The following is a 12,109-nucleotide window of genomic DNA, read 5'->3' on the forward strand; positions in this document are numbered from 1 at the left end:
TTAACACATTAGTAAACATCAGAGAAGGTATAATTGAGTTTTACAGAACAGTAACACAACAGAGGTTTGTTTTTGCGTGAGGTAACCAGAAAGTAAAAATTAATCTTTACTGAAAACAGACCGTAGCGTATGAAATATAGAACGTGACTGCAACATGACAAAAAAGTTTCTTTCATGATACATCACAAAGGATACGTAACTCCGACTGTTTGGCAACATCTTCAACCACATCTTGCTCAGTTCATCAAATTCTTCTCATTATTTCAACTTTACTTTTCCAAATCATTCAAGGTCTCATTATGGATTAGTTCAAATATTTCCAGAGATGATCAAGGAGGTTCAGATCCGATGACTATAGAATCACAGTCTGCATTCTATAGTACATTTTCAGTTGCCAAACAGGAGTGGAATACCGTGAAGTTTCACAGCTTTAACATCTGTTGTTGAATGAAATGGCTTCATAATGGAACCTACTGTATACTGGAGGAACTCAAACATGCAACTTGGTTTTGCTCAACGTTGGATAATTCTTCACATTTTAGGTTTTTTAAAATTAAATCTGTTTTCCACGAGGCTCGCTAGATATCTGTACAGTTTTGTCCAACTGTCATGACTTTTACAGAATCATCAATAAAAATATAAATATACCACTTTCATAAAGCATTAAAAAATAAAAATATGACAAAGTGGAAATAACTACTGGGACTTCCAGATTAAAAAACAAGAATAACTCTATCAGATGTCCACATTCTTACGGTAGCTGCTCGTAGACTCATTTCCTCAGCGCTGAGACGACATCTTTCATTGCTGCCGCTGCTTTTTGCAGTTCGATCCGTTTCCTTTGTAACTCTGTAACCACAGTGAGGTGACATTTAGAAAGCATAATTATACTAAAACAAACAATGTTGAATGTTGTACTCACAGACCTAATATACCTTAAAAAGTTCGACGTCAAAAATGGTTAACTCCACTTGCTCTTCTGTTAACACAATTAGGAAGCAATAACTTCTACATAGAAAGAGATTTCAAACAGATTTTTGTTTACTCCTGAAATGGTTTTCATTTTGCTGCATGATTGCACACAAAAGCAGAGCACTCAAATCGTTACTGATGGCGGTGAAAGGCACTTTGCCGGAGCTGTATTTATATTTAGCCAGATTATGGGGGGACGCTAACTAAGCCCAGAATGAATTAACCTTCGTGACCACAAAAGCATTTGTCATTGCAGTTTTTCAATTAAATGAGGTATTGAGACAATAGATTAAAATGAGTCCCAGCTGCAGCTCATCCCATTTGCATGAAGTGTCGCAAAATAAGAGTCGATGCAGGACTGTGCAGAAACAAAGTTCTCTGCTGTTGCTGAGGAGAAAACATTTAAACTAGACTCTTGCACTACAGATGGAAAGAGTAGACAAATGGCTTAATTCTGTCTTTGACTGTATTCAAACAAAGGCTGAAGGTCATTGTTATTTATCTGTCACTTAACATATTGAATATGAACTTCTTTTGATCAGCAACAGCACTAATATCAGCAACTGTTTGTTGTATCCTACTGTTCTTGTAGTGGCTCATGGTGCTGCTGCTGTTCTACTATGTTTCCTGCATCTCGCTGTAGTTTAATGCCACCACTTCTCATCAGCTATTAACAATTCATTTGGACACCTGCCACTGTAAATATGAAATGCCGAGGTGGTGTACAACATCTAAATGGTTCATTATTACAATTCACTGAAAGATACCGGTGTCCCCAGCATAATGTCTTAGTGTTACGCCATGTTGAATAATTATACATTGCTGCTGTTTGAACAGTTTGTGCCATCAGCAGCTTAGGATCATTCTTTACTAGCAGGTAAAACTTTAAGGTTAAAAGTCACTGATATAAAGTTAAACTTTGAATTTTAGTACAGGGAATGTAGCAAACCTCAGAAAAACAATGGTGAAGCTCCTGGTTTTTCGCAAAGCGTTTATTTACAGTCAGCTTTCAGCCTGATTTTGAACACAAATTCACCTGTCCGTCCTTCACTACTTTCTTAACCGTTGGAGCTTGTCTCCATTGCAGCTGCTTCTAAGTTTAGACACATCCACTGCCAGACAGCAACAACGTGGAATCGTTTTGTTTATGTGAATTTTCAGACTTTTCGGCAGGGTCATCGTCATGTCAAGAAACAGTTTAGTCATCCAAAATATTTCAAAAACGTCACAGTTTAGTATGTCATCCCAAATGTGACCAAAAAACATCATAGTTTAGTATGTCGTCTAAAAATGTCACAAATATGTCACATTTTAGCATGTCGTCCAAAATTTGACAAAAACATCATAGTTTAGTATGTCGTCCAAAAATGGATCTTAAACGTCATAGTTTAGTATGTCGTCCAAAATATGACAAAAACATCATAGTTTAGTATGTCGTCTAAAAATGGATCAAAAACGTCATAGTTTAGTATGTCGTCTACAAATGGACAAAAACGTCATAGTTTAGCATGTCGTCCAAAATATGACAAAAACATCATAGTTTAGTATGTCGTCCAAAATATGACAAAAACATCATAGTTTAGTATGTCGTCCAAAATATGACAAAAACATCATAGTTTAGTATGTCGTCCAAAAATGGATCTTAAACGTCATAGTTTAGTATGTCGTCCAAAATATGACAAAAACATCATAGTTTAGTATGTCGTCTAAAAATGGATCAAAAACGTCATAGTTTAGTATGTCGTCTACAAATGGACAAAAACGTCATAGTTTAGTATGTCGTCCAAAATATGACAAAAACATCATAGTTTAGTATGTCGTCTAAAAATGGATCTTAAACGTCATAGTTTAGTATGTCGTCCAAAATATGACAAAAACGTCATAGTTTAGTATGTCGTCCAAAATATGACAAAAACGTCATAGTTTAGTATGTCGTCCAAAAATGGACCAAAAACGTCATAGTTTAGTATGTCGTCCAAAAATGGACCAAAAACGTCATAGTTTAGTATGTCGTCTAAAAATGGACAAAAACATCAAAGTTTAGTATGTCGTCCAAAATATGACAAAAACGTCATAGTTTAGTATGTCATCCAAAAATGGATCTTTAATTTCATAGTTTAGTATGTCGTCCAAAAATGGACCAAAAAAATCATCGTTTAGTATGTCGTCCAAAATATGACAAAAACGTCATAGTTTAGTATGTCGTCCAAAATATGACAAAAACGTCATAGTTTAGTATGTCGTCCAAAATATGACAAAAACGTCATAGTTTAGTATGTCATCCAAAAATGGATCTTTAATTTCATAGTTTAGTATGTCGTCCAAAAATGTCATAGCATGTCATCCAAAAATGGATCAAATACGTCATAGTTTAGTATGTCGTCCAAAATATGACAAATACGTCATAGTTTAGTATGTCGTCCAAAATATGACAAATACGTCATAGTTTAGTATGTCGTCCAAAAATGGATCTTAAATGTCATAGTTTAGTATGTCGTCCAAAAATGTCATAGCATGTCATCCAAAAATGGATCAAATACGTCATAGTTTAGTATGTCGTCTAAAAATGGATCTTAAACGTCATAGTTTAGTATGTCATCCAAAATTTGACAAAAACATCATATTTTAGTATGTCGTCCAAAAATGGACAAAAACGTCATAGTTTAGTATGTCGTCTAAAAATGGACAAAAACATCATAGTTTAGTATGTCGTCTAAAAATGGATCAAAAACGTCATAGTTTAGTATGTCGTCTACAAATGGACAAAAACGTCATAGTTTAGCATGTCGTCCAAAATATGACAAAAACATCATAGTTTAGTATGTCGTCCAAAATATGACAAAAACATCATAGTTTAGTATGTCATCCAAAATATGACAAAAACATCATAGTTTAGTATGTCGTCCAAAAATGGATCTTAAACGTCATAGTTTAGTATGTCGTCCAAAAATGGATCAAAAACGTCATAGTTTAGTATGTCGTCTACAAATGGACAAAAACGTCATAGTTTAGTATGTCGTCCAAAATATGACAAAAACATCATAGTTTAGTATGTCGTCTAAAAATGGATCTTAAACGTCATAGTTTAGTATGTCGTCCAAAATATGACAAAAACGTCATAGTTTAGTATGTCGTCCAAAATATGACAAAAACGTCATAGTTTAGTATGTCGTCCAAAAATGGACCAAAAACGTCATAGTTTAGTATGTCGTCCAAAAATGGATCTTAAACGTCATAGTTTAGTATGTCGTCCAAAATATGACAAAAACATCATAGTTTAGTATGTCGTCTAAAAATGGATCAAAAACGTCATAGTTTAGTATGTCGTCTACAAATGGACAAAAACGTCATAGTTTAGTATGTCGTCCAAAATATGACAAAAACATCATAGTTTAGTATGTCGTCTAAAAATGGATCTTAAACGTCATAGTTTAGTATGTCGTCCAAAATATGACAAAAACGTCATAGTTTAGTATGTCGTCCAAAATATGACAAAAACGTCATAGTTTAGTATGTCGTCCAAAAATGGACCAAAAACGTCATAGTTTAGTATGTCGTCCAAAAATGGACCAAAAACGTCATAGTTTAGTATGTCGTCTAAAAATGGACAAAAACATCAAAGTTTAGTATGTCGTCCAAAATATGACAAAAACGTCATAGTTTAGTATGTCATCCAAAAATGGATCTTTAATTTCATAGTTTAGTATGTCGTCCAAAAATGGACCAAAAAAATCATCGTTTAGTATGTCGTCCAAAATATGACAAAAACGTCATAGTTTAGTATGTCGTCCAAAATATGACAAAAACGTCATAGTTTAGTATGTCGTCCAAAATATGACAAAAACGTCATAGTTTAGTATGTCATCCAAAAATGGATCTTTAATTTCATAGTTTAGTATGTCGTCCAAAAATGTCATAGCATGTCATCCAAAAATGGATCAAATACGTCATAGTTTAGTATGTCGTCCAAAATATGACAAATACGTCATAGTTTAGTATGTCGTCCAAAATATGACAAATACGTCATAGTTTAGTATGTCGTCCAAAAATGGATCTTAAATGTCATAGTTTAGTATGTCGTCCAAAAATGTCATAGCATGTCATCCAAAAATGGATCAAATACGTCATAGTTTAGTATGTCGTCTAAAAATGGATCTTAAACGTCATAGTTTAGTATGTCATCCAAAATTTGACAAAAACATCATATTTTAGTATGTCGTCCAAAAATGGACAAAAACGTCATAGTTTAGTATGTCGTCTAAAAATGGACAAAAACATCATAGTTTAGTATGTCGTCTAAAAATGGATCAAAAACGTCATAGTTTAGTATGTCGTCTACAAATGGACAAAAACGTCATAGTTTAGCATGTCGTCCAAAATATGACAAAAACATCATAGTTTAGTATGTCGTCCAAAATATGACAAAAACATCATAGTTTAGTATGTCGTCCAAAATATGACAAAAACATCATAGTTTAGTATGTCGTCCAAAAATGGATCTTAAACGTCATAGTTTAGTATGTCGTCCAAAAATGGATCAAAAACGTCATAGTTTAGTATGTCGTCTACAAATGGACAAAAACGTCATAGTTTAGTATGTCGTCCAAAATATGACAAAAACATCATAGTTTAGTATGTCGTCTAAAAATGGATCTTAAACGTCATAGTTTAGTATGTCGTCCAAAATATGACAAAAACGTCATAGTTTAGTATGTCGTCCAAAATATGACAAAAACGTCATAGTTTAGTATGTCGTCCAAAAATGGACCAAAAACGTCATAGTTTAGTATGTCGTCTAAAAATGGACAAAAACATCAAAGTTTAGTATGTCGTCCAAAATATGACAAAAACGTCATAGTTTAGTATGTCATCCAAAAATGGATCTTTAATTTCATAGTTTAGTATGTCGTCCAAAAATGGACCAAAAAAATCATCGTTTAGTATGTCGTCCAAAATATGACAAAAACGTCATAGTTTAGTATGTCGTCCAAAATATGACAAAAACGTCATAGTTTAGTATGTCATCCAAAAATGGATCTTTAATTTCATAGTTTAGTATGTCGTCCAAAAATGTCATAGCATGTCATCCAAAAATGGATCAAATACGTCATAGTTTAGTATGTCGTCCAAAATATGACAAATACGTCATAGTTTAGTATGTCGTCCAAAATATGACAAATACGTCATAGTTTAGTATGTCGTCCAAAAATGGATCTTAAATGTCATAGTTTAGTATGTCGTCCAAAAATGTCATAGCATGTCATCCAAAAATGGATCAAATACGTCATAGTTTAGTATGTCGTCTAAAAATGGATCTTAAACGTCATAGTTTAGTATGTCATCCAAAATTTGACAAAAACATCATATTTTAGTATGTCGTCCAAAAATGGACAAAAACGTCATAGTTTAGTATGTCGTCTAAAAATGGACAAAAACATCATAGTTTAGTATGTCGTCCAAAAATGGACCAAAAACGTCATAGTTTAGTATGTCGTCCAAAATATGACAAAAACGTCATAGTTTAGTATGTCATCCAAAAATGGATCTTTAATTTCATAGTTTAGTATGTCGTCCAAAAATGGACCAAAAATGTCATAGTTTAGTATGTCATCCAAAAATGGACAAAAACGTCATAGTTTAGTATGTCGTCCAAAAATGGACCAAAAATGTCATAGTTTAGTATGTCATCCAAAAATGGATCGAAAACGTCATAGTTTAGCATGTCATCCAAAATGGACCAAAAACGTCATAGTTTAGCATGTCATCCAAAAATGGACAAAAACGTCATAGTTTAGTATGTCGTCCAAAAATGGACCAAAAACATCATAGTTTAGTATGTCGTCCAAAATATGACAAAAACGTCATAGTTTAGCATGTCATCCAAAAATGGATCAAAAACGTCATAGTTTAGTATGTCGTCTAAAAATGGATCAAAAACGTCATAGTTTAGCATGTCGTCCAAAATTTGGCAAAAACATCATATTTTAGTATGTCGTCCAAAATTTGACAAAAACATCATATTTTAGTATGTCGTCCAAAAATGGATCTTAAACATCATAGTTTAGTATGTCATCCAAAATTTGACAAAAACATCATATTTTAGTATGTCGTCCAACAATGGACAAAAACATCATAGTTTAGCATGTCGTCCAAAATTTAGCAAAAACATCATAGTTTAGTATGTCGTCTAAAAAAGGACAAAAACGTCATAGTTTAGTATGTCGTCTAAAAAAGGACAAAAACGTCATAGTTTAGTATGTCGTCCAAAAATGGATCTTAAACATCATAGTTTAGTATGTCGTCCAAAATTTGACAAAAACATCATATTTTAGTATGTCGTCCAAAAATGGACAAAAACGTCATAGTTTAGTATGTCGTCTAAAAATGGACAAAAACGTCATCGTTTAGTATGTCGTCCAAAATTAGACCAAAAACGTCATAGTTTAGTATGTCGTCCAAAATTGGACCAAAAACGTCATAGTTTAGTATGCCGTCTAAATATGGACCAAAAACGTCATAGTTTCGTAAGTCGTCCAAAATTTGACAAAAACGTCATAGTTTCGTATGTCGTCGAAAAATACACCGAAAACGTCATAGTTTAGTATGTCGTACAAAATGTCACAAAAATGTTATTCTTTCGTATGTCTTCCAAAATGTGAAAAAATGTCATAGTTTAGTATGTCATCCAAAATGTGGAACAAAACGTCATAGTTTAGTATGTCGTCCAAAATGTCACTAAAACACCATAGTTAACAAAATTATAAAAAAGAGACACAAAACAACTACAAACAGATTCAAAACAACTGAAATCAGACACATCACTGCAATTACAAGCAAAATTACAAAAATAGACAAACGAACTTGAAGGAGACATAAATTCACAAAACAGACAAAAAATTGCTACGAGAGAGAAAATGACAAAAAATAGGCTGAAAACTACAATGAAACACAAAACAGTTGTAAATAGTCACAAAACAACAAATAGATTTATGACAACTCCGAGGTGACAGAAGACTGCTATGGAGAGACAAACATCCACAAAGAGAAGCAAACAAAGCAACAATCAAACATTGCAAAGAAAAAATTAAACAATCATTAACAAGGTCAGAGTTTGCAGAGAACAGTTATAAAACTTCAATAAAGGTACATAGACTATTACTATGAATACTACTACTACTACTATTATTACTAGAGACTACTATGTAATGACCACAGATGTTATATGATTACAGAGTGATTTAAGACAACCACACGTTGACAGAAAATGAATACAAAGACACAAAACATTTACAATGTGAGGGAAAATAATGATGCAACATAACAATCAGAGCTATAAAGTGAGCACAGAGAATTATGTAGTAGAAAGCAAAGGCTAATCTTTTAAAGTGAATTAGTATATTTACAGATTTGAGGATTCCATTTATCAGGACTAATCCGTTGTAAATGATCTAAGGAACAACTGATTAAATTGTGGGGGTGTTTCTGACTCCTATCAATTCCCGCCGCCTGCTACATGTACACGTATAACACACGCCTGTGCTCAGTACAAGGTAATTTTTTTGTGGGTACATCTATATTAAATGGCCACATTTTATGTTGCTGTGATTTTTGATCATCAATAACTAATAAAAAATGCTGTGTTTCCAGAAAAATATGCTGCATTTCTGACAATGAAATACATGGGAATGAACGGCCTTGGCAGAATACTGCGCTAACTGAGTGTTCTTCTCGTCTCTTCTGTGTTTATTTCAACGTGTTTTACTTTTAGACATAAAATGTTGACTGCACAGGGCACAGTCAGTTATACCTGTATATTGTCTTATCTAAAAATTGAACATTTAATATACTTGCATATCGCATGATCTAAAAACATGCAATGTTTAGCTTCCTTTTAGATTGCAAACATGAAACCTCCTCAGTAAGTTAGAGAAAACCCAGTTTGAGCTTCTAAAGCAGAGGCACGTCCCTTGTTCAGCTCAGCTCTGCATTTTAGATCGAGCAACAATCGGCTATCCAGTAATAGTCATCTGTGCATCTCAGCTAAACCTGCAGTGTCCAGCGTCAGACTTGGAAAAGCCCTGGTGTATATGTCTTCATCATTTTATCTGAATGCTAAAGTTCCCACAAGTGGCATTGTAAAATTACTCTAAAGTGTGTGACACATGCCATTCTTACAGTGACACTGTTTACTTTACCTTCCTCCTGTTTGGCCACAAGCTCTGACAGTTTCCCAGAAACGGCCATCACTGACAGTGCAAGATCATAATCTGAGGAAATCAGACACGGTTTAGAACCTAAATAAGGTGAGTCTGACATGTAACTTAGAAGTATGTCTTGTCTGTTACCTTCCTGGCTGGCCTCGTCTGACAAGATTCTGCTGGAGATTTCATTCATACCGTGAATGAAATCAGTAAAGATGGCCTGAGTACACCCGGCTGCATTGCAGCTTTTCCAGAAGCTGGTGGCGTCGATGCCGGACTCTGAGGACAGAATGGACACACAGGCAGTTTCTGGTGGAGCCGGGGTAATGGACGAGCTGGGGCAAGGAGACGACCGAGGAGACGATAAAGTTGATGGAGGAGGGGCTGTGGAGCTCTGCTGTGGGACGGAGGGTCCACTGGTGGGTTGGACAGGACTCTGCACAGAAGAGCACTCTAAGAATAGAGACAGTTCCATGTGTTATCACAGCGTATTACGACATTTCACTAACTTAATTCCTATTTATATTTGGAGTAGCTAACAAATTTAATGTAACTTGCACCTTTCTCATATTAATGAATGAGAGTTTAATATAATTTATTTACTTCAGAGGTCCAGCCATGTGGATTTATCTTCCGTCTTCCATCAGTTTATGCCTATTACAGCACTAACCCTTCTCACTGCACTGCCTCAATCAGTTTGAGCACATTTCTTACACATATTTAAATTAATATATCCAATAATGTGGAAAGTTAAAAGTGAGCACAGTTTTACAGAAGACTTTTTCCATTAGCTGCATGAATATCTGTGTGCTGCAGGGGTTGTATATCAGGGATGCAAACAGGTAAAAACTAGGGCTGGCCTGATAGTGGTTTCTGGCCTCCGAATATTCGGGCCCTATTAAAGACGAATATCCGAATATTCGTTCCGCCCGTAACGTCCGACAGGGAGGATGGGGGACGAATATTTGGATATTGGGGATATTCGGGTCCAGCCCTAGTAAGAACTCTACATGTAAAGAGAAAACCTTCCACAGCTAGGTGGAGTTCAGGGGCATGTTGATCTCTAGTCACTACGATGGTGTTGGCAACTGCCTGAAAACTAATTCTAACAGCTATTTTGCAGTAAAACATCACACAAAACATATAAAGGGAGTAAATGCATTAACTGATGATATTAACAAGACAAAGACAAGAAGAGAACCAAAAAAACCTGCTGGTTTGTCATATTAACACCAGAGAACCTTCTTCCTTCATGCTTTTAAACGCTATTTTGCTGTCAAGTCACAACTGAAACACCTAGAAATCAATCTGCTTCAGCTCAGCATCGCACAAACATCCACCTGGCATGATCCAGAGGAGCATGTCCGTATTATCTGTCACAAAATAAGTCTGCATGCTCACGATTTATTTCTTGCTAACACTTTCATCTTCTTTTATAGCCAGTCAAAATTCACAGTAAGAGACACTTAGTGGCATACACCGTCTAAACCTCATCTGTATCTTTTAAAATACCTTCAGCTTGTGGTGGTGATACAGGCGGACAGGAAAGCTCTGACAATGGCAAAGACTCAAAGCAGACGTGCACAGGGAGCAGCAGACTCTCTGACTCAGCATCCTGAGAGGAAGCAAACATCTCATATCACAACACTGCTCAACTGGTGATGATTAAGATACACTATATATGAACTGCAAATAGAAAGCAGGTATTAAAAAAAAAAAAGAAAAAGAAAGCAGGTATTAAATGTCCTTCTGAGGCAGATTAGGCATAAGTTGGGGAGAAACGTTGTACCTATCACACAGAGAGGCTAACCAGAAATGAGATGAGATGCAAAGTTGATTAGTAGAGTCTAACATGTTAAAGGGAGGACCAGGCGTGAACTAACCGTTTCAACGCCGAGAAAATGAAGCCCGGATTTTGCTACTTCCTGGTCGCTGTTTTGGATTTTTTGGAGCCAGTGACGTAAAAAGCGTCATCAAACAGACTGGACCGGAGAGCAACTAGGGGCAGGATTGGCTGAGGACTCTCTTATCCCGCCCACATTTTACCGCACAGGCTTCTGTTGCTGTCTATCAGGTATAGCCACGCCCCCTGGCTCCGCCAACTTTAACGATTTATTTAAAATTCAGTATTGATATATTTTAAGATCGGCCACCTGATCTCTCATTTTGACCATGAAAACTAACGGGGAAAAATCCTGAGCTGTAGAACATCAGTCCATCACATTTTATTTTTTCCAAAAATGAATGGGGGTCTATGGAGAAAAAGCTTTTTGGAGCCAACCCTAGCGGACGGCGTGATATTGCAAGTTTTTGACACTTCCGGGTTGGCTTCAATTCTGGAGCCAGATGCTACGTCCATCTTTATATACAGTCTATTGGGAGGACATGTCTCACTGTACTGGGGCAATATCTACAAACTCACTGCATTACCGTTTCGTCGTCATCTTTATTTTCATCTCTGCTTTCTTCCTCTTGTTGATTTCCTGAAAAAGGACCAGATGTGTTTACAGAACGACTGTGCCTCGTGTCTTAGCTGGAAACACAATGGATCTGCTGTGGATTTTTACCTGCGGTGGATCCAGTGGCGCCCTCAGTGTCTGTTCTGCGAAGAGAGAACACCGTAAAAAAAACAAAAAAACAAAGAACATGTTAATTGTTGATGGTGTGTCTGATATTAAATAAATAAATTCTGTGGTCAAGTTTTAATTTGTGTCGAACTGAATATGATGTAAAATGCAGATGATATAACTTACAACCTTGACTCAAGTGCTGTGGCTTTTCCACCTCTTTTTTTTGCTGTTTATTAAACCAATACTGGCCTGTTTTTACTGGTTTGCATGGTCAATATATGACCAGTCTGCTCCCATACACAGAAAATGTTGTCCGACACATTTTATAGCCTCCTTGTTGTGTATCAGCTCATACCTTCGAGCAGA

The 12,109-nt window shown here is 35.6% G+C and overlaps 1 protein-coding gene and 2 long non-coding RNA genes across 12 annotated transcripts in view; all 3 read right to left on the reverse strand.

Annotated features, from left to right (window-relative positions):
* Positions 1-12: 12 nt before the first annotated feature.
* The window catches only part of phf11 (PHD finger protein 11), a 42,469-nt gene continuing 30,372 nt past the window's right edge, over positions 13-12,109 (reverse strand). For all 10 annotated transcript variants that reach the window (XM_051958481.1, XM_051958483.1, XM_051958482.1 and 7 more), the window contains 6 exons: positions 11,741-11,775; positions 11,604-11,656; positions 10,686-10,788; positions 9,318-9,626; positions 9,168-9,239; positions 13-849 (listed from right to left, as the gene is read on the reverse strand). In XM_051958481.1, the coding sequence (XP_051814441.1) occupies positions 773-849; positions 9,168-9,239; positions 9,318-9,626; positions 10,686-10,788; positions 11,604-11,656; positions 11,741-11,775 (649 nt within the window). In that variant the 3' untranslated portion in view covers positions 13-772. The remainder of the gene's footprint in view (positions 850-9,167; positions 9,240-9,317; positions 9,627-10,685; positions 10,789-11,603; positions 11,657-11,740; positions 11,776-12,109) is intronic.
* LOC127536998 (uncharacterized) lies at positions 1,947-3,830 on the reverse strand. The gene is made up of 2 exons (XR_007946266.1): positions 2,999-3,830; positions 1,947-2,805 (listed from the first exon to the last, which is right to left on the reverse strand). It is a non-coding gene; the product is annotated as an uncharacterized LOC127536998 (long non-coding RNA).
* Positions 4,165-6,779, reverse strand: LOC127536995 (uncharacterized). Its single transcript, XR_007946263.1, has 2 exons — positions 5,741-6,779; positions 4,165-5,026 (listed from the first exon to the last, which is right to left on the reverse strand). It is a non-coding gene; the product is annotated as an uncharacterized LOC127536995 (long non-coding RNA).

This window comes from Acanthochromis polyacanthus, chromosome 14, assembly GCF_021347895.1.
Source record: "Acanthochromis polyacanthus isolate Apoly-LR-REF ecotype Palm Island chromosome 14, KAUST_Apoly_ChrSc, whole genome shotgun sequence".
Taxonomy (NCBI): domain Eukaryota; kingdom Metazoa; phylum Chordata; class Actinopteri; family Pomacentridae; genus Acanthochromis; species Acanthochromis polyacanthus.